This window comes from Scomber japonicus, chromosome 17 (genome assembly GCF_027409825.1).
Source record: "Scomber japonicus isolate fScoJap1 chromosome 17, fScoJap1.pri, whole genome shotgun sequence".
NCBI classification, from domain to species: domain Eukaryota; kingdom Metazoa; phylum Chordata; class Actinopteri; order Scombriformes; family Scombridae; genus Scomber; species Scomber japonicus.
Window position 1 is genome coordinate 20,341,602 of NC_070594.1, and position 27,911 is coordinate 20,369,512.

At 39.1% G+C, this 27,911-nt stretch overlaps 4 protein-coding genes across 4 annotated transcripts; 3 read left to right on the forward strand and 1 right to left on the reverse strand.

The window, feature by feature from the left end:
- The first annotated feature begins 6,130 nt into the window (after window positions 1-6,130).
- Window positions 6,131-8,357, forward strand: ttc32 (tetratricopeptide repeat domain 32). The gene is made up of 3 exons (XM_053336960.1): window positions 6,131-6,253; window positions 6,452-6,618; window positions 7,547-8,357. The coding sequence occupies exons 1-3, from the start codon at window positions 6,135-6,137 to the stop codon at window positions 7,672-7,674; spliced, it is 414 nt and encodes a 137-aa protein (XP_053192935.1). The 5' UTR covers window positions 6,131-6,134; the 3' UTR covers window positions 7,675-8,357.
- Window positions 8,358-8,661: 304 nt separating this feature from the next.
- On the forward strand, window positions 8,662-14,108 carry zpax1 (zona pellucida protein AX 1). The gene is made up of 21 exons (XM_053336935.1): window positions 8,662-8,681; window positions 8,758-8,834; window positions 8,919-9,014; window positions 9,099-9,223; window positions 10,164-10,307; window positions 10,394-10,483; window positions 10,610-10,774; window positions 10,843-10,939; window positions 11,015-11,232; window positions 11,318-11,474; window positions 11,553-11,761; window positions 11,842-11,959; window positions 12,055-12,254; window positions 12,337-12,451; window positions 12,535-12,704; window positions 12,776-12,870; window positions 12,973-13,103; window positions 13,225-13,414; window positions 13,598-13,739; window positions 13,817-13,946; window positions 14,032-14,108. The coding sequence occupies exons 1-21, from the start codon at window positions 8,662-8,664 to the stop codon at window positions 14,106-14,108; spliced, it is 2,766 nt and encodes a 921-aa protein (XP_053192910.1).
- Window positions 14,109-16,256: 2,148 nt separating this feature from the next.
- On the reverse strand, window positions 16,257-22,577 carry LOC128376852 (uncharacterized). Its single transcript, XM_053336707.1, has 21 exons — window positions 22,555-22,577; window positions 22,406-22,464; window positions 22,230-22,316; window positions 22,020-22,141; window positions 21,783-21,926; window positions 21,527-21,622; window positions 21,267-21,437; window positions 20,821-20,923; window positions 19,882-20,102; window positions 19,493-19,649; window positions 19,197-19,408; window positions 19,006-19,120; window positions 18,570-18,769; window positions 18,373-18,487; window positions 18,123-18,292; window positions 17,946-18,037; window positions 17,554-17,684; window positions 16,961-17,150; window positions 16,683-16,824; window positions 16,502-16,598; window positions 16,257-16,336 (listed from the first exon to the last, which is right to left on the reverse strand). Exons 1-21 carry the CDS (start codon window positions 22,575-22,577, stop codon window positions 16,266-16,268), a joined length of 2,718 nt encoding a protein of 905 aa, XP_053192682.1. The 3' UTR covers window positions 16,257-16,265.
- Window positions 22,578-24,525: 1,948 nt separating this feature from the next.
- On the forward strand, window positions 24,526-26,025 carry LOC128377162 (potassium voltage-gated channel subfamily S member 3-like). The gene has a single exon (XM_053337072.1). The coding sequence runs from the start codon at window positions 24,526-24,528 to the stop codon at window positions 26,023-26,025; it is 1,500 nt and encodes a 499-aa protein (XP_053193047.1).
- The last annotated feature ends 1,886 nt before the right edge of the window (window positions 26,026-27,911 follow it).

A 27,911-nucleotide genomic window follows, 5' to 3' on the forward strand; every position in this document is an offset into this window, starting at 1 on the left:
AGCTGGACACAGTGTGTAAGTGTTGACAGTGTATGCTGGGTTGATGTATAGTAAAAACCTTCCCACCCACCACAGTTTGACCTCTTGTTTATTTTCTTTCCATAGAGCCAGCCTCCTGTCTGACATGGACTACTACAACATGGACTTGTGCCTCTTCTCATTTTTGCCATCCAATAACTGCTGTGTGGATTTCATCCATTAATGGAGTGAAGCTGTGATTTATAAACCAACATTCCTCAAGTTCATACCTCGAGTTCATACCAGCATCTACAGTTTATTCTGGACCTTTATGAACTTTGAATGCACACTTGTCTTATATTTTTGAAACTGCAGTACTATTTTCTCCAAACATATATATGAACATAGTATGATGTAGAATAACCAAAGCAAATTTGTATTCTTTGAATTGTTTCTCCTGCAGTATATTGTGTATTTTTGTGTCCTGTTTGTACAAAGATGCATATTGTATATAGTAGTTTTGTTTAAAAATGTGGAATTGAGTTTATGTAATCACATATTTCAATAGAAGAATGAAAGAATAAAGAGATGTTTTGCATTCAACCAGTAAAATGTTTCCAGCATTAAATACTACATGTTCTTTATTATATTCCCTCTTATAAGAGTCACATTTTTTTATGTGTTAAATGTGATAAATGTCATTCTCTTGTGACTGTGAGTATTATGAGATGATATACGTACTGTATGATACTTGCTAAGAATTGGACAATAAAATCATTACAAAGGGGTTTGTTGTACATACTGTTCTCTTTTCATAACTAGGATTGAATGCTGACAATATTATGAGTAAAAACACTTTTTAACCAAACAAGATGATATTAATGAGATACAATTAAAAACTGACACAGGATCACATGCAACATAGTGTGGATCACTCTCTTTAAAGAGGGAGAATTGTGATTCAAAAACGTGGTTTGGTCTGAATTCAGCATTACACTTAAATGCACATGCCAGCTTAAACTTCACTATCAAAAGGTACATCTGTATGCATAAAGCCAATATGAAAACAAATGAGAAAGTCACAGCTTATAGTAAATGACAATTCAACATTAGTGGACAGAGCTAAAAACAGGGGCAACATATCTGAACAATATTTAAGACCAGGAAAGGATTTGCCTTTTAACAAACTCAAGTGTCCTTGCAGCTTCCTCTTGGTATTGCAAGCTGAACACGTATTAGGTGATCAAAAGTACAGCAAGCCTTGTGATGAAGCTTGATTAGATGCCTTCACAGATCACATGACTTTCAATGCTGATCATCCAACGTCCAGTTGTGACTATGTTAAAAATGATGGGCCTCTAGTAATCTTTTCCTCCTTTGTCCTCCCATTGTTCCTTCATTCATTGTTTTTATTGCATTGCATTGTGTTTTTTGGTAACTTGCGCTGTTTGATTTTTTCCCTTCTTTAACTGACTCCAATTTAGAGTCATGTGTAATTTATTCATCAGGTCTTTGTTTGTCTACACTGTAGAACCATAATGAGGAGCAGCCTGTGTGTCATTTTCACCTGTGCCACATGTGAGTACATAAACATTAACATTTGAACTGTATATATATTTTTTCTTTCTGCCCTTCTTGCTTCTCTTCTCCTTCCCTTTGTAGAAAAAAGAGGAATAGGAGGAGGCAGAGTATAAAGCCCAATGGACTCCCCTAAGACCAAGCCGCCATAGCACCGAGACCAGGCCATGAAGGCTTTATGGTGAGTATACGGTGAATATAATGGCAATTCCTGGGGCTGTGTGGTGTATGGGACACAGGATATTGCTTTTTAAATTTTTTTAAAATAACATTTATTTTTTTCTTTCTTTCTTTTTTGCACTTCCTGAGGTCGTGCAGTGTATGGGACACAGGAAATTGCTATTAAAAGCCATGCCAAGGATGTCTTAGGGGACCAGGGAGGCAGTGCCTTATCATAGCTGGTCCTGGTTATTCCTGAGGGAGACATCTGGGTTTCCCGGGGGACAGGGAAGCAGTGTATATCCCTCTTTGACCCAGCGGTAGCCGGGAAGGCAGTGCTCTGTCATGGCTGGTCCCAGTGGCTTCCAGGGTAGGTTATTCGGGTTAAGCCTGGCAAGAAGGAACAGTGAGACCAGGAACTTCAGACCTGACTGGCCAGGCTAGGGCTACCTAGCAGGTGTTAACAACTGGTCTGGTTTTCCAACTCTAGGAACAGTACACAGGGTGTGGTGGTCCAGGGCTACTTACCTTTTTTACTCACTTCAACACTAGTCCTATAACTTACCTAATACGTTTTATACTTAACATTTACTGTTGAGAAAAATACTTACTGTGTATACCTTGATGCCTTGAACACTTTAATCTACCTTTAGATCATCATCCACCCTAATACTTACTTCAGAATAGATTCTAATACTCCTCACCATTCAACACTTAATAACTACCATACTTTAAAACCTACTCATTCAGCTTAATTCAGGACATATTCTAAATAATGCCTATTTGTGTCTTTTAATTACTCATTCCAGGTTTCTTTTGTGTAATTTTTAGATAGAACAAGAGAAGAGTCTGGACACTGCAGCTCCCAATGCAGGCAATTTAGTAGTGACGTTTAGAGCAATCTGCTCTTCCTCAGACTAAAGACTGACTAAAGACTCTTTACTCCTCCTAATACTATAGAGGTTACTATAATGTATTTGGGAGGTTTGACATATTGCTGTGTGGATACAAAAGAGGTATTATTTCAGTTTGTCTTATATAACTGTAAATATCTGGGCCACATATGTATTTCTATGTCAATATAGAAAGGTAAATATGATGATCGAGCTCTGACATTTCTAGTAACAAGGTGTTACAGCTCAGTCTGGTCTCACAAAAACAGTCAAACTGCCCAGATATTGGAGGTCAGAGGAGGATCACTTTCTAAATGTACAAGATTATTAATTCAATTTAAAGATTAAAAATCTACCCATGACTGAACAAAGCTGTTATTTTGACTTGCCTGGTTTAGTTGATATATTGCTTTGATTGATTTTGATAACTCCCCTGAACCACCATCTGTTTATGCACCCTGTTATCATCATCATCACCACATACTTTTAACACCTTCAACGTTGTGAAAAAAACAACTGACCACCCGGGGTCATCATGTTGCCTCTGGAATGAGTTGGCTTATTTGCCCGAAACAGTACTGACAACAGAGCTCCTCTGTCTGCTATGTTTGTGTGCGGTGGTGAGTCAACATGCCAACGTTTACCTCTAGTCTGGTTTGGATCCTCTCCCTCCTTCCTTTTTACCACACAGCTGTTTTGTGTGTGTTTGCTATTTCAGTGGCTTTCATGGTTACCACACACACAGGCGGTCAGAGAGGTGAGCCCATCAGTATGTTAGTGGAAGAAGATGAATGGGACTGACACACCTCTGAGAAGTGGAAAAGACACATGAGGATTAGTGCTAGGTGTCTCTGGGCTGTGGGTTTCGGTGGAAGTAGTTGAAGATAACATTTCAGTCTCTGTAAGGGTCATGGGGTCTATTCCAAATGTTTTTATTCCGTTCTCACAAATGTCTATACTAAGCCAATTGGCTTATTTCTTATATGTGGTCATCCAAAAAGGAAAATAAATATGATATATGAAATATGATGAAATACGTTAAGCTCCTAGACAGTTTATAGTCATGTATAATTTACTGTAGTCCCCAGCAGTAAGCCACACAAAGATTTAATTCTGACGTCTAATATGACATAGATTAACAACCTCATAGAGAAATCAGGCCAAATCTTGTGTATTTTTGTTTCATTCCAACAGTTTGTCACAGTTAAGCTGAAAAATGAATACTGGTAGTAAAGATATTATGATACTACGATAGAACATGGCTTCTATATTAACAAAAACCTTTAAAAATCAAAGTGGACAGTATAGAAAAACCTCAATAAAAGAATGGAAAACCATATCAAATGCAGATGCTTTCAATGCACCAGGGCTCACTAAATGGTTTGTTGAATATGAAAATATTGTATTGAAATTAAAATGTATTTAATAATGATTAAATAAAGGTTTTTTTTTTAAATATGTGGGGTAATATCCTATGGAGGAATGGTGTTCATCCCTCCAAAAGAGTTACATAGACTTGGCACTGAAGTTCTGGAGGCTCATGGTGGTCTGACTGCATACTAAGACACTTCATGTTGATTTTTCATTTAATTTGCCACCCATCTGTATATTACGACATTAATGTGGGAGCAAAACCTGTCAATATAAGGAAAACCTAGCTGGATTAACTGTACTGTAAATATCTTATTACTTTAAAAGGGGTCTAATTTACTTATGACAACCTGGTTTGTTGGCATACTGTTTCATTTACAAGTCATTTCAATGTTATTTTCACTTTTTCATTTACAAAATACTTTTGTCTTCAGAGAAAATGATTAAGAGTCAGACAAATCTAGTTAATCAAATATTCAAAATTTATCACAAATTCTGGTTTTTAATATGTCTTTTTGTCTATGTGCTATCCTGTTCAATTTGAGCTGAGGACTATTATTTTTATTCTAGAAGAAGATGTTAGCACAAAAATAACTGCAAGTGAGCAACTGCAATTCAGCTACACTGAACTGAAACAGATCTCACATGTCACAATTTCCGGTTAAACTGAAAAATGACTTGAAGTGTTGAGATAGTAGTGAGAGGTGAACTGTAGTGATAAGTAAAGTGCTGTGAGTCTGTCAGTTAAGATGACCCTCTGGATGAAGGTGTGTGATGGATGTGTGTCCTGGTTCTGCCAGAACAAAGTGGACTTTGATACTTTGTGTTAATTTTCTCAGCAAACAGTAACATTTAGGACGTTAGAAAGAGTGCCAGCTCCTGAAGCTGCTGTAGAAAACAGTCTTTAGGTTCAGGTGAATAGGTTGCTCTTTTCCAAAAATAAACCTGTTAAGACTTTCTGAAAAGCTCCGAGGGGTTTTAATGGGCTCAAATAAACAGATTTGATCTTTAACAACCAACCCATTCAACCAGGTAATTTTGTCATATTTGAATGCATCAAAAAGCATATTTAAATGAATGAATGAATACTGAGATGTGAACTCTCTCATCTTTACAATTGAAATACATTTTCACATAGTTTGTTGTTTTCCTGGATGTTTTAGGGAGTAGAAACTCCTTCATGTAAATATGATGCCAGAGATTCCAGTTAACCTACATTTCCATAGTGTAAGTTTGCATGTTATTGCCATTTTCACTGCAGTGTCAACAACCAGTGGCCAACATCCTCTTCCTCTAGGTCAAACTGGTCTCTGTTTGATCTGTTTTAACTCACCCACACAGTCTGAAAAGAAATGAGGCGCAAAAGGGAAGTGCACGGCTACTGAGTGACCTCTGCCTCTTTAAGGTGTCATTTTTCACCGGGACAGTTGACTTCTTCACCTGGGAGACGCTCTGAGAATTTCTCACCACTTTGTGTATGGGTTGCCTCCTTGTTGTATATGTTTTACTGCAGCGAGAGTCATGAGACTGGTGTGACAGATGTTCGAGTCTATGATGCTCATATCCTTTTCTTACAAAAGAAAACTCCATTATATGATTCCAGATGGTGATGAGCCAGTAACTGGATCACATGTTAGAATTTCATACTGTACATATTGTTTGTGCTGACAACCTCCTTGCATACAATAAATGTTATGTTTTTATTCATATCTGAGTGAAGTCCGCCACCTAATGTTAAAAAACCCTCAGTTATATATTTACACTTTCATCATTTTATGACACACCCTAATTAGAGCTAGAGCTATTGTTGCTGTGCATGTGACAATAAATCTCTTGAATCTTGTTTGATAGTTTACCCACCTTGTTATTTGTAGAATAGGTTGATCGTTTTTTAAAGTCTTACATTTCTTTGTGAAAATAATAATAAAATATAGCCTATAGTACTTTATTTATCTTATAGGATTTGTCTAACAAATATGAATTGCACTGCAGCAATAAAAATAGCAAGATAGAAAATAGGTATCTTCACCACTATAAAGCTACCAAAAGTTTTTACTTGATAAAAGATGTTTAATATCATATTTATTCAAAGATAATGAAGCCACCGCTAAGTCCCTCCCACTCAAACCTGATTGGGCGCACTTTTCATCGACGTCACATCCGCAGTTGGAAAACATGATGGAGGAAGATATTTCAGAAACATTTGAACATGCAAACGCTGAGTTTGAAAAACAGAATTTCAAACAGGCAGAAGAGCTATACACAAAGTTTATCTCATCCTGCGTACAGTCCAGGTATTATTTGTCTTTTTAGGACAAGTTAGTCGCCTGGGACGGTGTTACAGTGAATTCTGTTACCCGTCAGATTCTGTGCCCAGGTTTTCGTTAACCGCTACTTAAAGTTAATTGTAGCCTATTTCTCTCTCTTCAGGGTATCTTTACTGCATTCACTGCTATTAATAAAGGATTGTAAATGTTGTCATATTTTCACAGGGTATGTGAACCAACTAAGTTGTCCACTGCGTATAACAACCGCGGACAGATAAGGTACCTCCGGGTGGACTTTGACGAAGCAGTAGAAGATTACACAAGTGCAGTACAGGCTTACAGCCAGTTTGAGATACCTTTCTACAACAGAGGACTCGTCCACTATAGACTAGGTAAGGACAGTAAAAGGTATAACATCTGCTGTATGTTGTCAGTGCTCCTAACAGGACTGATAATAGAGCTTTCTCTTATTATAAGTACCTCATTTATGATGTATTGATGGTTCTTTATTAATGCATGTATTTAGATATATCAGTTAAAATTATTGTTGTAAAGACAATTATAATCACAAAAGTATACTATACAACATAACTTGTTGCTGCAAATTAAAAGAAACAAATGTTTGGAAAACACAACCTAGATAGATAGATATATTAGTTCTTTCAGTTCATCATGTGGCATACAGCAGTCTCCAGACAAACAAACAACCACGGCACCAACCAAAATAAAAACAAAGCACTTCCATGGTGCCCTACATATTAAAAGGTACAACATCCTCACATGCAGAGGTTCAGTTATTTTGTTTGTTTCACAGTTGGCATGAGTGATCTGTGAGCCTCATTGGTTCAGACACCCTATGCTATTTGCCTGACAGTAACAGCTTGTATATACTACATAATAGGTGATCTCTAATCATAGCCTGCCCTTTCCTCACTTACAAATCATCATCAAGCATTTTTGCTGTTGTCAAGCAATCTTACTGGATATAGTGACTATCCTAAATAGTTTGTTTTTGTTAAAAATTAATTCATACTGTCATTTCCTTCACAATTTAATGTATGTCACACATGGGATACAGTTCTTAAATCAATTATCACATTCTTTGTTTTTTCCATAATCCACCAGACAGACACTCAGTTTGGTGTGTTCTTAGTGAAGACACTAGATGGAGCCATGCATACACTCATAAAAATGCTGACTGTTTAATTTCATGTTGCCCAGAAAATTGAAATGCTGAATCTCAACAAGCCAGTTTGGCAGCATTTATCAAACATTAACTAATAACTATTGTGTTTTTTTTTTTTTATTATTATCTCTCAGGATTTTTTGAAGATGCCAAGAGTGACTTCCAGCAAGCATTAAAACTCAACCCAGATTTTGAAGATGCCAAAATGAGCCTTCAACAGACACTTCTCGACCAGAAGCATAAGATAAACAGGGGATACTGACATCTTCATAAACTACAGAGTACATATGTATCCTGCAATCTGGTGGCTAAAGAAAAACAATAATTTATAAGTGTAATTCTCCTGTAATATGATAAGTCAAGATTTTAACTATTTAAAAATATCAACATGAGGAAAAACCTTAAAGCAAATACACAACTTCAAATAAGATGATAATTGTAAAACACAGTTTGAAGACATGTAAGGTAGTGGACAGACATCCCACTAAATCAAGTGCAGCATCTTTATGGATTCCTGTCAAGCAGAACAGTGATAATTCCTTTTCTGCAGTGGCTCAAGATTCTTCTAGATGAAAAAAAATGTAATGGCCTCATAAATGAAAATATTTCATTGTGTAAGCCTGTGAGTAGACAGTGCAGACTAATCAACCCAGGTAAAAACTATGAGTCTGGGTTTTACTGTCGGTAATAAATGTTAGTGGAAAACCTTGGGACGTTTGTGACCATAAACAAACCATAATCAATTGCAGACACACAGCTAATAATGAGGAGTGTCTCGACTGCAAAATGAAAACATATTTTGTTCCACAAGGTGACCGATGTTTTTAAGAAGAAGTAGTCATTGGTTATATGTCCTATATTCTGCTAGAATCCTGGAGTATTTCTTTTGATTAATTTAATGTACATGTGTTGGTAATCAATGAAGAATAAATTATTTCTACTATGCTGCTGATCAATGTGTATTTATTCTGCACATACACACATTTTCCACTCCTCTCTCAAGAAGCAGGGCAGCCCAGTGCCACATATCAAGTACACCTTTTGCTTCTGAGGCGGGTGATCGCTGATGCTCCTCACCTGTACATTGTAATCAACTGATATATAAAACAGCTGGTAATGGCTGAGTAAAGCAGTCAGCCCTGCACTTCAGAGTTGGTTTCTTGGTGGGGCTTGTTGGGGTTTCAGTGCTAAACACTGATCGTGGTTTGATTCCTGTATTTTTTGTCTTTGGCTGTGTTCAGACTGCAATATGTGGAGGCTTGACAAAATGTAAGTTCCTGTTGTTGTATTTAGTTTTAATTCTCCCTGTTGAAAATCTCTTTTAAATTATATTTCTCTGTTTAAGTTTGTTATGGAACTTGATGGCTGCAGTAATCGTCTTGGGTCAAGCAAGGCCAAATACGAAGCTCCATTCACAGTCAAGTAAGACTAAATCCATTACAAAGACTTTTATTATACTTTAAGTCAGTTTACACTCTACTTCACTGGCCATTTTTATCATAACAGGCAGTGCTTTAAAGTCAGATTGTGCAGGCAATCTAATGAGGCTGTCGTTGGACAAGGCTCTAGCAGTGGGGAACCAGCTCGAGGTGGAAGCCATCAGTGAGTATGAAATCTGCTGATCATGAGCAGACCGCTTCATTGCTGGGATAAATGATCCTTATCATGTTTGCCTCATTCCTCCAGATGGTACCCAACACATTGTGTTATCACCCAGCTTGGCTACTCAGTGTGGATACAGCATGGAGTCTGACCCATGGGGTAACACCAGAATCTACACATCTCTGCTGGGCTGCTATGTGGACAACCGAGTATGTTTATCCAAAGTTATTGGAAGTTGCTGCTTTCATAGATTTTATTTAATTTTTTACAGTGATAGCATTTGGTATAGTTCACATTCCCATAAAATGTTAGTCAACAGTCTGATCTTAATGGCTACATTATCACTTTAGTTATTCAGGCAGAAAAGTTGCTAATGGTTTTCCTTCCCTGATGCTAAAAATACTTCAAACAAACCTGCAGAGTAAACACTGAACAGTTCACATTTGAGTAAACTTCCCATTTTGTCTAAGATGACTAGTTTTAACCCTCTTGACACTCTGCAAGTGTAAGGTATGACCTCACACTTGCAGACTTTCATTTGTGCAGTTAAATCATCATTTAGTCTATGAAAACCACAAAGGTGATGATCTTAACCCTTATCAGGGGCAATTCTAGCTCCTAAAATGAGAATTTGACATACAATGCCCTGCAAGTGTTCAAACCTCCCTGCTAAATTACTAACTTCCTTGGATAATGTAAATTGCAACAAGAAATGAATACATAGTTGGTCTACAATAATCATAATACAGAACAAATCAGACTTCTACAGAGAGGACCTGAAGATGGTTTATGAACCTTGAGGCAAAGGCAATATTAATGACAGAACTATCCAAAGTACATTAAAGCCGTTAAAATAGAAACCATTTGAACCCGTAGCATAATTGTGTCCCATCTCTAACAGACAGGCTCACAAAATAATTAATTTCAGAAGTCTTCAAATATGTTTTGTCCTAAACCCAAAGTTCCTTCTTAAAACAGGCTTCAACAGTTTTGTACAGGAATACTTCTTATAGTAGCACTTTCACTGCAAATGAGAAGTGCAGTGCAAATTAGATTTAGATTAACTGTCAATTGTAGCCGTTTACTCTGAAATTACACTCTCGGAGCCAAAAGTAGCAACATTTCCTGCCTTCATGTTTTCATTTGTAGGAGGATACGACATTTAATGTTGGCTTGAGGCTCCGAATGTACAGCCAGAGTCCATCAGAGGTGGTCAGTCATGATGTGACGCAGACATGCAGTTACTCTCGGTGGGCCTCCAGGGAGATTATTTGCGACAGGAACTACATGGAAGTAGGTCACTTCACTGATTTCTATCATAGTGTACCAAAGTGTGTGTATATAAAGCCAACATTTTCACTTTTTTTTTTTTTTAAAAGGTGTCAAACCACATGGCCACACCTGATGCTGGAACTAAGGGGCATACTCCAGATGTTAAAGATGATTCCAAGATGAATGCCTTCCCTGATGTATTTCGAATTTTAAAGCCTTGTTGCATTTTACAACTTCATCTTACTATGCACCATTTGGCATCCCCTTTTTTAAAGGAAAAATTGCAAACATTAATGTAATATATTCCTATTTTATTTTTACAGGCCACTGACAAAGCACATGGTATCTGGAAGATGACATTTTACACTCCAGAACCAGTGACGATGGTGCTGATGGAGGCTGAACAAGCTGGCTATGGAGCCATGACTACTTCTAACCGTATTGTTATGAGAAGCCCATACAATACAGCAGAGACTTATTCTGAGGATGTAAGCGACACTTTATTTTTATTTTTTTTCCCCTCCTGCCATAAATGACATTAAATACTACTTTTTAGGTGGCTGGAGTCCCCATGGAGGTTTTCAAGGTAACCACTTACTACAAGGCACCACATGGTATGACCATTGTGAACTTGGCAGCTGCGTGTCCTACAGGTGAGTCTGAAACAACTTGTGGTTTTCATGTTGGCTCAACTGCACATAATAAAATGTGTTCATTACATCGTACAGGTGGCGTCCTCTTCACTGAGGATATGATCTCTTGGCATGTACCTCGCCGTATGACTCCGCTGATCGATGGCAGTTTTAAAGTCCTAGAGATGCACATGGGCATCAATGGGCAGAGACTTGATAAATCTCAGATGGCTGCTCGGGGTTACACACTATCTGCTACAGACTTTCATATTGTCATTGAGTTGCCAGTGGGCTCTCCAGATGGTTACTACAAGGTAGAGTAGTCTCTAGATTTGATATGCAAGACTCAGGTCACTGGTCCATTTGCATGTTTTATTAAAATTGCATGAATAATTGCAGAGCCATGCCCCAGATTACCAGTACCACGTCACCTACACTGTGGAGCCCATGCTTGAGGTGTTGTGGAAAGTGGATAAAAGCCAAGAGGATATCCGATACAAGGTCTTGTTGCCCATCACAACCCCTCTGATGCCCCGGCCACCCCAAGTCTCTGACTGTGAGTCAAAATTCCTGGTTAGAAAGTCAAAATTGAGGCTTGTGGGAGAAGTTTAATCTGCCACTTTCTGTTCCTCAGTTACCAGTGCAGAGGACAGACTGTTCAGTGTTCACTTGGGGACCTTTCTGCATGACGTGGAGCTCAGGAACATCACCTTCTCCACTGGGGTCCTCACTGTTGAGGAGAGCAATGCCAAAGGCTTCACAGTCGAGGAGCACACCTTCCCCAATGGATCAAAGAGCTTCTCTCTGCATGTGCCCTTTGATGCTGATGTTGTCCTGACTCATGTATGTAAAATGAGTTGCACATGCAAGAATACACACCGTACCAGCTTGTTAGTGACATAACTGGGCTGCTTTATTTGCAGAATCCAGAGCCCTTGGTTACAGTCTACACCCTCCCTCTAGTCTTTGGATTTATCATCCTGCCTGAAGAAACTCCATTTGCTGAAACGGCGCAATTGGAGGCCTCTCTGCAGGATGTTGGTAAGATCATCTGGATTTAGCTCTTTGGGAAAACCTCCTACTCAAGTCTCCTGTTTTCCAGAATGTGTCTTATAATGCAATATATTTGCTTTCAGTACTTCCCACTCTCACTGGCTCTTGTGACAGCAGTCACTTTTATATCGGTGTGAAATTTGGGAATCAAGGCAAAAATTTCCAGACAATGGTTGGAGCACGGGAGGTAACTCCTGACCTGGCTGAGCTCTACAATTTCCAAGAAAATGGCACACACTTCAGCCTTAAAGTGTCATATGTTGCAGAGGACACTGTATTTGAGGTAGCTTAATGTCAGAACTATGACACTGACTTAATTACTAATTACTTGACTTCTGCACTATATAACTCTCCCTGTTTTGCAGGTGATTACCTCAGATTCAGTCAGAGCCAGACTTGACTTGCTTCTGTGGGAGCCAAATAACAATTGGATGCTTGGTGACCTCTATCTGGCCTGCAACTTTCCCTTGACAACAACTAGTAAGGACACTTTTTTTTTCTTTTTTTCTCATCCCTCCCCCCTGTTTGGACATGAAACATCTGACAAACTGTTCTTCCCTCAGCGTGCCACCCCAATGGAACTGTGACCGCTGTGGCTGTTAAGGTGGAATCAGTACCCAACCTCACTCCCAATTGGCTGACTCTAAAGGACAAGTCTTGCACACCAATTTTTAGCAATAGCCATTTTGCTCACTTCATGTTCAATGTTGATTCCTGTGGGACCACTAGAACAGTAAGTTAAATGGCATAAATTGCATTTCAGTTGCTCTTGTTGTGCATTAATGCATTTCTTCTTGCTCTTAGTTCTTTGACAATTACATGCTATATGAGAATGAGATTGGCCTCCATTTCAACAACAAAGGAACATCTTACACCTCACCAGTTGACCCAGAGTACAAGTAGGATGCTGTTGTCTCATGAACCACATCTGGATATTCATTTTGAGGAGTTTATTTAAAAATCAATTGCAATTCGTGCTAAATCTACACTCTCTCCTGTAGGCAAACCATTTCCTGTTACTATATGGCCAGTGACACTCAAACTATTGCATTTGGCTATAAACCAACACGCACAGAACCTGCAGCAGAAATTGGGTCAGGACAACTTATGGTACAAATGAGGCTAGCACAGGGTAAGGCTCATATTTGTTTCTTAAATTGAAATGGACACATTTTGTATCCTGGCATAAACCTAATTTCTGGGAGCTTATTTTTTTTATCCCTCTCCCTCTAACATGACAACTTCTTCTCCAGATTCATCATATGAACTCTTCTACCAAGCTGAAGATTATCCAGTAGTGAAATACCTGAAGCAGCCTCTGTATTTTGAGGTGGAGCTGACACAGTCTACTGACCCTAACCTGGACCTCATCCTGGAGAACTGTTGGGCTACTCTTAATGAAGATAGGACATCTCTGCCCAGTTGGGACATCATTGTGGACAAGTAATGCAGGGGGGGGGAATAAAACTTCAATAGTATTAAGGGAATTCTTGTCAAAGTTGTCACACTGATACTACAGTATCAAATTGAGACATCTTGCATTGTTAAATCCAATTTTATGAGCTTACATGCACTCTAATACAAGGTTAACTTTTGGTTACTTGCTCCATTGTTTTTCTTAACCAGATGTGAGAACCGTGATGACGGCTACATGACTATCTTCCATCCTGTTGTGGCTGATGCGAGGGTCACTGTCCCATCCCACTTCAAACGCTTCTCTCTAAAGATGTTCACTTTTACTAAAGATGAAGAAGTTCTTAAAGATGAGGTAGTACACTTGTACATCCATGAGTATCTACTGGACACATAGAAAGGCTGCATCTAACCCTCATTCTGTTCTTTCAGATTTATGTCCACTGTGATGCAGTGATATGTGACACAAACAGCAAAGCAGACAGCGCCTGTAGTGGCCAATGTGTGCATCCTACCAGCTTGAGTAACTCCAGATATCAAGGGACAAAAGGAGTAAAAAGGGGTAAGTATAGACTTTCGACCCTATCTTGAACTTGGTTAAATTAAATCTTGACATGCATGTTGTGACCTAATACTCTACTTTCCAGAGAGAAGTGCAGACTCAGCCCACCATAAGATCTCTTCTGCAGCCATTCGTCTATTGAACTCTCAGTCAAGCCTCTAAATAAAGTTTCTTAAAGCCATTTTTGTGCAGTTTTCTGTCAGCATATTTTCTTACCTTCTGTCCTGTGTGGCATAGAGTCTACTCTACATGTAATCACTACAGAAATGAGATTCAGTGAAGAGTTATTTTAGTGTGAGCTATTGCAGACTTGCCAGAAGAACAGGTGACTTTTTTTTTTTTTTTTTTTTTTTTTTTAAAAAGCATTTACAGCTGCAAGAATATCTTACAAATTAGGATTATGTTGCTATGATATGGATGCTTAGTAGCAACACTATTTTGCTCAAATGTTAAATTGAGTGTGAAAGTACTGAAAGCCTTTGATCTACTGCATATTTCATAAGGTCAAATGCCCCATTGACACTTATCTGGAAAACTGGATTATAATTTGGACTATATGGAGAACTGCAACTTCACAAGACTAAAATGAGCAATGCACACCAATAGAACTTGCAGAAGTGAGAAATGCTACTGGGGACAACAGACATTTGAACAAATGAAAATGTGCCATTTTTAAACTTGCACCAGTCTGTTGGGCATGATTTTAAAAATAGACATAAGACTCAAAGTAGAACTGCAATCAAATGTATAAGCTCTGTCCTAATCCTAAGTAATCAGACATAATACACTAAACAAGTTGGGCTTTTTTCTTTTTTTTAAATCAAGGCTGTATGAAGTCACTGCAGTGTATTTCTGATTTGCTACACTCAAAAAGTTGATAAAGTTTGCATCCACATGGGAGACAAGTCACCCCTGTCCACTACTGTTTTCTAATGTACTCTATATTTAACCAAGTAGCTTAATGGAGGATCTATCTTGCATATGGTCAAAATCCCACAACTCAATACTGAATAAATGATGCCTGAGTGATAACATACATGCTGATGTGATTTCACTTATCAGAAAACCTCAGTATACATCTGCTTTCTAAATGTCTGCCTGTCCCAAAATGACAAGTGAATGGAAATTACAGGGACACAGCTTTAACTTTATTTTCTAGAAACAATATTCTGGCTACTCCAAATTAAATGTGATCACTTTCCATCAGAACTGAATCAAATATACTGATGGTGGGGCTTGTGGATTATACAAAAAAAACTGGGGTATGAGAAAAATGCCAGATGTCATTTGTCTAAAATTAAATTTATTGTATGCGCTGGGGTAATGTATTGAGAATGAAACTTTCATCTGGTAGAACAGTGATACTTCATTTTAGTCATGAGAAGCAAAGTTTTAAATCACAATATTGGCCATTCACCTTATCAATCTTCAGTTCATGATCCAACAATATCTCAGCTCTTTTCACTTACAAACATTTACTAATTATGGGTGTAAATATGGGCAGATCTTTAGGTTCTGTGAGAGCTGCTTAACTTCATTTGTCATATTTCCACAAGACAGAAAATCTGATTAAACATTTTGGTGAAAGTTAGTGTTTTGCAGTTGTAGCTCCATTATGTACAATGCTTGAGGCTCCTTTCAATGACACTTCAGTAGCTGATCAGTATTGGGGATATCAGGGGCAATGGTAATGAACCCCTGGACTCATTTCTATCCTGGCTAGAAATAACAGCCAACTTTTAAACAAATGTCAGGTCATCAAACCTAGACAATTTTAAGCATTGAAACTATGACAAGATGTATCCAACTTTGTCAAGTATAATAGTTTGTCCTTTGGCAAGCAGAGAGGTATCACCACAATACATAAAGTGATTCATGATTCCATTTCATTGGTGCAATTAAACTGTTAGCATTGGCCCCAGTCTCCACAAAGTCATGATTAATAGGTCATTAACATTTAGAACCTTTTCTGTACCATAATTTCCCCCAAGTCACAAATGAGAAATTGTTAGGGGTTAAACAATTCTCATTCAACCTCACATTTAAAACTTTAACCTGTCAATAAACATCAATTCAATGTCACTTTTACATTGATGTTTCATTATGTAAAAGCCATGTTTATGCAAGAAGATCAGTGACAGTTAAATCACTGCTGTCCATTTTTAATTATTGCATGATAACAGGTCCATTTTAATGACAATAGTTAAAGACACAACCTTACTTAAAAATGACCAAGTGTATACTGGTGAAGGCATAATTAACCAGTGAAGTCAGACAATATTTCCAAGAAAACAAATTCTTTTAAAAGTCACTTTATTGTTAAGCTATAAAGATAGGTCCTGATGATACATGTTTGAAACTGTGAACATCTGAAACAGCACGCCTTTGACCTGTAGAAGAAAAAAAATGAATACATTTGAAGACAACTTTCCCCAGTCATAATATTCATTTATGTTTTACTTTAAAAACCCACTGAAGGTTTCCATCATATTTAAACTGACAAGTAAAAATCTAAAAGTGTATTTTAAAATGTCCCTGCATAGACTATACTGTACCTTTTATCCTGTTTTCTGAGTTTGGACACTGCCCATTACAAATTCCACCCAGTGGATTTGTGGCATCACAGACCACTACATCACAGTGGGCAAAGAGCTACAAAACATGAACAGATTTGTGACCATCTTATCAATATTTAAAATGATTAATACAAGTAATAGTCTCTTCTCTAAAAATCACCTGGCCACTCAAGTTATCCTGGTCTTCAGCAAAGGCAAACATCTGAACCTCAAAGCGCTTGAAGTGAGATGGGTATTGTACTCTGGCATCTGACCAGACAGGATGGAAGACCACCTGGTATGGATCTGCTGGGTTAGCACAGCTGTAACAAAGAGGACAGTTTAAAGTTTAGCTTATTGATGTTTTGTTTGTTTGTTTTAATTTAAGAAGATATGTCAAAGTCTGAAAGGATCTTCATTTTATCCAACAAAATTAGTCCAAGCAGGACAACAAGGTACCCATTAATGATGAGATTCCATCTGGGTTGAGATGTCCTGTCTTTATTCAGTGTTGCCCAGCAGTTCTCCAGCACTATTGAGACTTTAGGGTTTGTAGACCACATCAGCTCCACCTCAAAATACAGTGGCTGTTGGAGGTACTTCACTAGAGGAACTTCAACAGCATCATGAAATGCGCTGTAAGAGTCATCTACAAAAAAGGAAACATTATGCCTTTACCAGGATTGAGAATTCAGACAGAGGGTTTATGAAGAATGTACACGAAAAAAAAAAAAAAGTTTGTCTAATCTACTTGAAAAGCACAGGATCCTCATCCCACTTGGTCATTACGATGATCAAGTTAAGATGCTCCAATGAATTTGATGTCAGAAGTCCAATACTTTAACATATTTAGTTCAGTTTGACTTTAGACACATACCAATTTAGAAACTTGTGCAAGTCTTTAAAAAACCCTCCTACTACTGCTCCTTCTATCCCCCAGACTTAATGAAATTCTGATTCAAGAATCAGAATTTCCACTTCTAGGCTTTGTGGTGATTGACATTTTAAAAAAGTTAGGTGGAGAGAGAAAAAACAAAACAAACTCTCCTTACCCAAAGCGAGTCTTATTGCAACTTGCAGCTCGCCTTTTGCATTTTCAGCATATGGTTCGCTCCTGCGAGGTCTGGCGTGGAAGGATACAGCATGGGTTGTGTTGATGTCATAGTAGCAAGCAACCTTTAACCTAAGAGAAAAAAAAAAAAAAAAAACCAAGACTAGATTTAAGTGGTCAGTTGTGACAAAATTGATTAAAACCACACTTTGTAGATTTGACAGTAGAATCTCTTTGAGAGATTGTTTAGCTTTGGCAAGCATTTTTGTCCTTACCACAATTTAAAATTAGTGTTCAGTACTTGGTTCCTGAATATAAATTAAGTTACAATTTCCACTTAACTGCTGTTTTGAAATACACAAGTGTGCCTTAAAATTTCTTTCAGAAACTCACTCATATTCAGGCTCCTCTGTCTTCATCCTACTTGCTTCAAGTTCATCTGGCAGGGAGATTTCATTTTCATATATCATCATATTGGGCAAAAACTAAGAAAAAGGGAAGGGGAAAAAAATTAATTACTTTCTCAGGTTAGTGTCACCAGCCTGCTTTTAAGAAAAGTCAGTGTGCTACCTTTCTGGTTGTCCCACAGGATCTGCCAGTGAACACAAAATAAGCGTAGCGGTCATCACTGTAGGAGGGACCACAGGTGGGATCTCTGAGTGTAAGCCGACTGGGATTCAGACTGGCAACTGACTCCAGTTTGACAGCCACCGCCGTCATGGTTCCATTAGGGAAACACTCTGAAAGAAGATGCACACATCAGTATGTGTTCAGGGTTTTGTCTGAGCAAAAACCTTTAAAATTATTCCTCAAAACAAACCAGTCAGTGGTGAGAGGAAATTACAAGCCATTGAGAATTGTTTGAGCCTTTTGTTGGTTTCTGGATTCCTCAGAACAACATCAAGTCTGGTTCTGATGACTGATGCCTCAACAGCCTGGAAAGTTAAACAAATTTGTCAGAAACAAAGAGCAAAAAGTGCACAAGAATCACAGTCAGTAAAAACATTCTGATCATACCTCAAACACAACATCGGGAGCTGTGAATGGCATTGCAAAACTGAAGTGGGTCCCGTTCTCCATGAAGCCGTACTGCTGAGCCATACCTGAAGTCATCTCTCGTTTTCCCACTATAGTCTGGAAGTTGAAACCATGTGTCCCATATTGCACGAGGACATAGAAATTTGCATGATCACAGTAACCAGAGACTTGAGGAGGAACTGCAGATGGGAAAAAAGTTAAAAAAAAAAAAAAACTGATTAAAATATACCTTTTAGTTTAGAGTTCTGGTGAAGTATCAATATGACGACATTTAACACTTCTATGCACTTAAAATTGCAGTAAACGATTTCACTTTGGCCTTTGAGCTTATTACATTAGCAAGATTGAGATGGATGAATCTTCCTGTGCCCATTTAAGTAAGAATTGATTTTTAATCCTGTCAAAGCGTACAGACCTATGTCCACTAATTCAGCTTCCAGATAAGTAGTGACAGAAAATGGAGCAAACTCCGGCAGGACCAGCAAGCCAAAGGTCAGGTGAAGAGAGTAGGCCGTAATCCCCGCTCCTCTCTGTTGGGAAATACAGAGTGAGATTAGCAGCAAAAAGCACACCCCACACAATATCCATTTCCCAAGTTGAGCTTACCATTTGTAGGACGACACGGTCTGTGAAGGGCACTTGGAGTGTGATGACCTTAAAGCTGCTGTTATGGGACTTGTGCTCCTGGACCTTAAAGCCTCTGACAATGCAGTCACCCACAGACAAAACCTCACTGGGGAAGGTGATGTTCACTAGTGAAACATCAGAGGCAAGAGGCCCAATCGTCACTTTAAATATCCGCTCCTCGGGCAAAGTGTCTGTAGTGAAAAATAAAAATAAGTTAGTGAATGAGGGCAGTTTGCAGCGTATTTAAGAGTCACAAGTTAGACTTTAAGACTCACTGTCAACAACTTGTGTAGGTTGAGGCAGTAACGGTGTTGTGATGGGAAAGAGAACTTTGTATCTGGTGTCCTCGTGAATGGTGTCTTCAGACCAGAGTAATTCGAGCATTGGCTCGATTGTGTAAGAGGTGAAGTACTGATTATCCTGAACGTGACTCTGCAAAGGCAAGTATATACACACATAATAAATAGAGTCTGAACCTGAATCATGTGTTACACCTTGTATATTCTTCCTCCTGGCCAGCAAGTTGTCATAATCAAATGTGTTTAGTAAAAGACAGATTGTGTGATTTGGTAGAGGTGGAAAGTCATTTTCTCTTTTACTGAACATACTGTGAAGATTTGACTTTAAATGGCTTCTTTAAAAAATAAAAAACTCTGCCACTCACCTTAAAGTGACCACCGACTGCCCCAATTGGAATTTCAACGATGATGTGCACATCATTAACTGTCACGGCATATTGTCTGGCAGCCATCTCCTCAGGGTCAAGTCTCTGGCCATCAATGCCCATGTGTACCTCTAACAGTTTAAACTGGCTGGAGGAAATCAGTGGGTCAATGTGCTGGGGCAGATACCAGGTGATTGTGTTTGGAGTCAAGGCAACACTACCTGTACAATGATAGCACACACACACACAGCAATAAGTAGTAATGACCCAACAGGGATTGATTTTTTGAGTCAACAGTCAGGGCAGTAACATGATTTTAGAAATACCAAGTCATAGGTCAAAATCCCCCACTCCCTCATTTCAGCTAATAAAAGAAAAATTATCTCCTTGCCGAGTTAGAAGATTAATGCCACTACCACTGGAAAAGCTAGCCTGAATACCCAAACATAAGAGTCTCCCTACCAGGACCTCTAAAATTTATCATAAGTCTTCAAAAAAAAAAAAAAAAAAAAAAAAAAAAGCTAAGAGTGACAAATTGTGAGTTTATACAGGTTTGTGTGCCAGACCATTTCTTGGCTGAAGCACAGGCAGGATAGCGGTTTCAAGTCTTTGTGCCAAGCTAAACTGAACAGGTGCTGACAGTAGCTTCATATTTACTGTACAGACAAGTTGGTGGAAATCTTATCCAACTATTTGCAGGACAGCAATAAGTGCTTTTCTATCACTTCTGGTATACAGATTTGTTCTGTTTCCTCAATGTAAGCATATTATGCAATATTACATCTAAAAATACTACAATAAGCATGGTGTCCATTGTATGAAAGAAATTGTGAACCATTGCTAAAACTTCACATTTGGCAGCCTCAAATTCCCAGAGAGACATGTACATGATTTCCATAACTGCAGCTCTGCCTATAGCTTTCCAAATGTTCATCTTACCCTCCAGTATTGGGCAAGCTGCTGCTATATCGATTTGGGTTGCGAGCCATTTCTTGTCAAAGATTGTTGAAGTTGACAAAACAGTCATCGGCACTCCTGCTACCTGCAGTGGAGTTCACAGAACATTAAACAGAAATGTTTTATGTAGTCCAGTTTATGCTTTAATGGCAGAATATTAATGAACACACAAAAAAAATGTTTCCTAAGATGTAGGTAATTCAAAAAGGTGGATGTAAATAAGTCTACCAATGTGTTAAACTGTGCCAACTGGATTTGAGACAAAATAATCAGTTTAAAGGCAGTCCAATTTCATTTGATCCCAATCTAATGGTTTACTGGCTCCAAGTGTAAGCAAGGAGTGAGTTATCTAATAGAATGCAAGTAATTGAACCTGCCTGAGGGGTAAAGACATCAAATCAGGCTTGTTTGAACTGCAGTGGACTAACCATTTCAGTATATGTTTCAGGTGTGATCTTTGGACCTCGCAGAACGATCCTGGAGGGAGTGTTTCCTATTCCGTAACCTTGTCTCTGGGCCTCCACCACCGTCATCATCCTCTCCTCAGGAGTGAAGAACACAAGTGTTGTGATTCTGAATCCTGCATCCATTGGCTGTTTCTGCAACATCATACAACAGTACATAATCAAGATGATGTTTCCAGATCATTAAAAATTGATGCCAAAATGTACCGATTAGCTCATCTAACCTCAGCAGCTCGTCGAGGATCAAACTTTGAATTACCCCCATTGACAGGATATTCAGGCAGGGCATAATCATCTGGAGCTGCCCTTTTCACAGACACCTAGAAATGAGGTCACTCCATAAGTGATGATCTCTACCTCTCCCCTCTGCAGTATCAACAAATGTACCAGTCTTGATACTCTTAAGGACAAAAAAAAAGCCACTTCTCATAAAGATTCAAACATGACCCCCTGAGAGAGAGTCATGCTGCATTCACTTGCCTCCATATAGTTACGGTCACAGATAATTTCCCTGGAGGCCCAGGCAGGGTACTGGCAGGTTTCAGCCACCTGGTACAGCTCGTCTTCACCCATCCGGTTCCCGTACAGTCGAAGATTTAAGGTTGTTGTGAATGCTTTATCTTCCTACACACAGATGGAAATGAAACTTGAAACGATTACCACATTACATTGAGACATTTGGTGCTGCTCGGCAAATTATATTTCCAGAGCTGTTACCAGATTTTGAGCAAAACTATTTAGAAGGGAGACATAAATCATGGCGTTCCCCAGCTTATCTGTCTTCATGCTGAAGCCATGCTGAGACGCCAAACTTGATGTTAGAGGTATGGCAGAGTTATCTAAAGAAAAAAGGAGGAGCATTAGAGAGAGAAAAAAAAATAGTAAAACAAATAAAACCAAAGATTGAATGCAGAAAAGTGAACTTACTGAAAACAACAGCAACTTCAAGAAGATTCCCTCCAAGTGGGCCAACATCTACACGCATGATATTCCCCAGACATTTTGAGCTGATATCTGGAATTAAAGATTCACATTGGTGAGCAAACAGTACAATTTGTGTTTAAAGGAAGATTGCATGAAATGTGTTTTAAATAAAAACTTACTTATAGTAGGCTTCTTTTGAGCCTCTATGTTTATAACTGCTAGCAGGAGAATAGGCCACCTGAAAGAGATTGAATCATAAAAAAAGAGGAAGAAATTAAATCTGAAAATCTATGAACAAGGGGAAATGAGTAAAGACAAAACTACAAACCCCAATCCAAACAAAGGACTCATGGTACAAGAGGTGGGAAAGTGTTAACCTCAGAGTTCCTGATTTCTGCAGTTTTTAAAGAAGTGTATGATAGGCCAACCCTTTCAGTAGACACGCAGGTGGATCCTATTACTGCCTGATGGGGATCATTGTGAGGGTGTAAATCTGGCCTGGGCAGCATGAAAGAGGCTAGTTGCACTAGTTAACTTCATGTGTAAAAACCACATTTAATTAATTAGGTGTTCTGCATTTCTGTACATCTTTTTAGTTAGGTAAATGTGGAATTTTGAGAAACATACATAAGAATTTTTTTTTTCTGTAGCTTTTATCAGTGGATAATATTGTTTTCATGGAAATAAAACTCAACACATTTTCAATTATCTACTGCCCAGTGAGGCCAATGTTTTTATAGACTTTCACCTCACATAAAATGAAGATCTGAAAGTGAGTCAGTTTAATTTTATTGACAAAGTACATATTGTGTGTTACTTAAACGAGACACAACGATGTTAAAATGCCACATCAAATTTAAGACTAGTTCAGAGAAAGTCCTGCAGGAAAAAGAACAGATTTAACACATCTGGGAGCCCCTGAGGAGATTACTACATTTTCAATGAGTTGGGTGTGCAAAGAAATCTATTAAAAAAAATAAAACAAGCCCAGATGTGTTGGTGATGAAGTCGCTCCAATCACAAATTTAGGGGATCTGCTCCCATGATAAAGCTTTGATTTGGCTTGTGTTGCAGCCCGATGGGTTTGGCAGTGAGCCTGCCAGCAGTGCTTTCTCACAGAGGACTGAAATGTCAGAGTGTTTTTACTTACTTCACTCGCTGCTGCGCAGAGAGACAATTGCATGTTTGCAGTCGTTTCACATAAAAAAAAGTGTGAAATGCATGTTAAATGTTTTTTTGGTTGTTCCCCAAACATTAAAAATACATTTCAAATGATAACCCAAGCACACAAAAAGAAAGCATCCCAACAGAAGTGCAGTTTACTTTGAGAATATGCGGATATAATTGTCATCATACAGTGATGTAATTAACTTAAAAAATAAAAATATTTAAAAAAGCAGTATTAAACGTATTTGAAATTGCAGTAATTTCTCGCAGGGTTTTTCCCGAGATCCGAGCAGTCTCTCCCTCCCTCCCCTCTCTTCTCCTCATTTCTCGCCCCTCCCTGTTCCCTGTAAAAGGGAACAAACTGCCTTCGTGCCCGCTGTCCCGCCTCCAGCTCCTCTTGTCCCGTCCATGAAGCTGCTGCACCTCGCTCCCTCCACTGACCTGCTGTGTTTGCAGCATTTTTTTCTAAAAAGAAGAATATGAAAACTGAACCACCCGGATAAAAGTTATTTTCATGGAAAGAAAGGTTCCAAGTCCTGGTAGGTAACAGCTCTACATCCTTACACTAAATCTGAGTGGATTTAAAAGTGATATACTTAATGATAAACAGGGTTTGGTGGAAAAAACGTGTAATTGAGCAGCATGCAAACCACTCTGAATTTCTTGAGGATTAGAGACTGGAAAACACACAGAGAAGATATGTACACATGCTGGAAAACAGTCTTTATTTTTAACAATTACTTGGAATGATGTGTGGGTTCAGTTTCAACTTGTTGCCTCTCATTTCCTCTAAGTTAGTCTAGTCCGCTCTGTAATTTGAGCTTCTGGTGATAATCTTGCACTTGAGTCCTCCAAGAAGTGACTGTACCTCACGCCTCTTCACTCAGTCCAGCTCAAGCCATTTCCTGTGTGTGCTGTATTGATTTTTTTTTCTCTTCAGAGGACTAATGTGTTCTACAAACAGTGCAGTCAGATATGTCTCAGCAGACGTCTATCCACACAAATGAACCACTCATAATCCTGATTGTTGATGTTTTGTCAGTGTGTGCATTTTCTTGTCATGGAAAGAAATCTACAAAACTGATAAGGTTTCATTTCTCATTGTGATGTCTCTTAATGTGTCATCAAGACCATGGGATATGGGCAAATCCTCCACCGGCATGGGAATGAGGGGGACCAGGTCCACCTCAACGTGGGAGGGGTACGACATGAAGTGGATCCAGACACACTGCTACGCTTCCCTCACACACGTCTGGCTCGTCTGCTGCGCTGCCAAAGTGAGGCAGCGATCCTGGAGCTGTGTGACGACTACAGCCCGGCTGAGAAGGAGTACTACTTTGACAGGAATCCCAGGGTTTTCCTCTGTGTGCTCAACTTCTATCACACAGGACGTATCCACATGATGGAGGAGCTCTGTGTCTTCTCCTTCAGCCAGGAGATTGAGTACTGGGGCATCCAGGAGCTCCACCTGAGCCCCTGCTGCAGCGACTGGTTCCACGAAAGGAAGGAGTACATTGAAGACAGAGACTGGGACATCAGGAGCGATGACCAGCAACAGCCAAGCTTTGACTCTTCCTTCGAGGAACTGTCTGCCCTCGATAAAGACCTGGCCAAGTTCAAAGGTGCCTGGTGTGGGGAAGTTAGGAGCTACATTTGGCTCCGGCTGGAGGATCCAGGTCACTCACGAGGCTCAAAGGTCATCGCTGTGGCTTCTCTCAGTGTAGTGTTGACCTCTATTGTTGCTATGTGTGTCCACAGCATGCCTGAGTTTCAGCTTGTGGACATCAATGACAGACCCATTGAGGACCCTGTTCTCACAGTCCTAGAGGTGATCTGCATTGCCTGTTTCTCGGCTGAGTTCATCATCAGGTTGATTGTTGCGCCCTCCCGCAGGAAGTTCTTGGGAAACCCTTTAAACATTATTGATGTTGCCTCCATCTTGCCATTTTACGCCACTTTAGCTCTGGAGACAGCTGATGAAGATGCCGCAGAGGAGAATGAGGATCTACAGAATGTTGGGAAAGTGGTGCAGGTTCTGCGTCTCATGAGGGTTCTCCGAATCCTCAAACTGGCCCGGCACTCCATTGGGCTGCGGGCGTTGGGTGCCACTGTCCGTCACAGCTACCAAGAGGTGGGTTTGCTTCTTCTCTTCCTCTCGGTGGGGATCTCCATCTTTTCTGCCCTCATCTACTTCGCTGAGAAGGACGATGAGGAGACTGATTTGCAGACCATCCCTTCAGGCTGGTGGTGGGCCACCATCACCATGACCACAGTTGGCTATGGTGACACCTGCCCAGTGACGCTGGCGGGGAAGATGGTGGCCACCCTGTGTATTATCTGTGGACTATTAGTGGTGGCTCTGCCCATCACCATCATCTTCAATAAGTTTTCAAAGTATTATCAAAGAAACAAAATCCTGGAGGAGCAGGGGATCACTAAACCTGAGAGACAAGACCCAGATCTTCCTTATTATAACATCAGAGACTTGTTCACAGAAAGCATGTATCCTTTCTTAGGAGGTATCGCCTTCAGGAACAGTGAGGGCAGTGGTGGAGACGATACAGATGCCTCCAGTCTCCAGGACATAGAGGTGTATGATAATGACACTTGTGAAAATAGGGCCGCAAAATGAGATTCTTGCCATTTCACCGAATGTTGCTCCCTTTATGACTGCGAGTCACTCTGTGCCTCACAGGGCAGAGCGCTCCATCACTGATGCTGCCTTCCTGCACTGTCTTCCTCCTGCAATTTGACAGAGAAATATCACGGCCATGAAGTGTTTTTTTTCTACAAGGGAATAGCTTGTGATATACAGCGTTGCTAAAACCTAGAAATCTAAAGGGAATTATCTGAACCTTGCTCAGAGGTTTGAAAGCCCATTTTCTGCTTGAGAAAACTGCAATGATGCATGTAGGAGGCCATAATGTTAATGTTTTTCAAAGTAATGCCCTGTATTGATTTGTCTTCTTGCTGAAAGTTCAGCAAATGCAAAAGTCTAGAATGACAACAATACTGTCGGATGTTTAAAAATGGTATCATAGATCTCTAAATTGACTGATGTTACACAGTCTGCATGAACAAAAATAAATGCATTGTGAAAGAGAGAAATAAAAAATAGTTATTAATAGTAGAATTATGCAATATTATTGATGTTTATAAAGAAAGAGACACAAAGGACTGTGGAAAGCACTGATATGAGGTTAATGTTATTACATTTTTGTTGTTGGTCAGTTGTGTTGGCATGCTGGGGGTAACTTATGTTGACATGAAATAAAAGCTGACTCAGTGAATCAGAAGTAAGATGCCTCTAATTTGTGACATGGCATACAGTAAACTGTGCTGGCTCGTTCAGACAGTTCATCCACCAAGGTTCATTATAGGTGTATTAATTGTTATATCAGGAAAATGGTGTGCAGGATCTTGTAACACTTTCTGACAGAAATGACTCTACAATCAATATAGAAATTGTTAATGCATTTTCTTCAGTGGTGAAATGTACAAAAATGCAGAGAAAACTTTACCTATTCAGTCTTTTTAGTTACTGAAAGTATTGATTTCCTGTCTTGTGTTATCATGTCCGGTTGGGTGAACTGCTGTCCTACTTGAGTGAAAGATGGAAAATAAATAAATGAATAATTCTCTATGCAGGGGACTTTAAGGTGTTCACACAGTTGGCCTGAAGCGTCTTCTCTCAAAGCTAAATCCACTGAAATGCTTGTTGAAATATTCATCTCTGTCATTGCTGTTGTGGCAAACACATTTTTTTGACCTATTTCTTATTGAACTTGTCTTGGTTTCTTATCTACTGCCTGAATTTGACAGTTCAGCAATTGAAAAATTTGTTAGAAAATGAATGTCAGTGGGTGAGGAGCCGTTTGGTTGCCTCCTACAGATACAATTTTTACTTCACTGCAGCTGTGTGTAAATAGTAACTGCTTCCTAACCTGAATAGATAATCCAATTACAGTCTCATTACTTGTTAATAAATTACTGGGCTTCCCTGTATCAGGTGCATCACATAGTAGATTAGCATATTGCTTAGTCCACCCGTTCTGTGTTTTGCTTTTGTCAGCTGCCATTTATTGTAATGACAAGCACAGAGTATTGTTCCAGACAGCATTGATTATCTTTATGTAGTGTACTGGATGCATGCAGGAGTGAAGAGCAGATAACATGCACTACATGATGGTTGGTTAGCAAGTGACAGGATATATCGTGACAAATACATTATAACATTGGTTGCCATCCTCACGGTCACAACCCCTTAAAAGGGTCCCGAGAAAAATCTGAGGAGTTACCAGATGAATAAGGAGATGAGTTGTGTTCTGTTACTCAAAATTATATAAAACTTTTTGACTTTTCTCTAATTTTTCCTCTTTTTCTGAGCTCTTCAAGACCCTACAAGCCCTCCAACATAACCCTAGTTGAATATCTCATAACTTGTGTTTATACTGAAGCTATAACTCTTAATAAGTCTCTCAGAGATTTTGTTTTTAAAGGCTCACAAGCCTCTTCTTA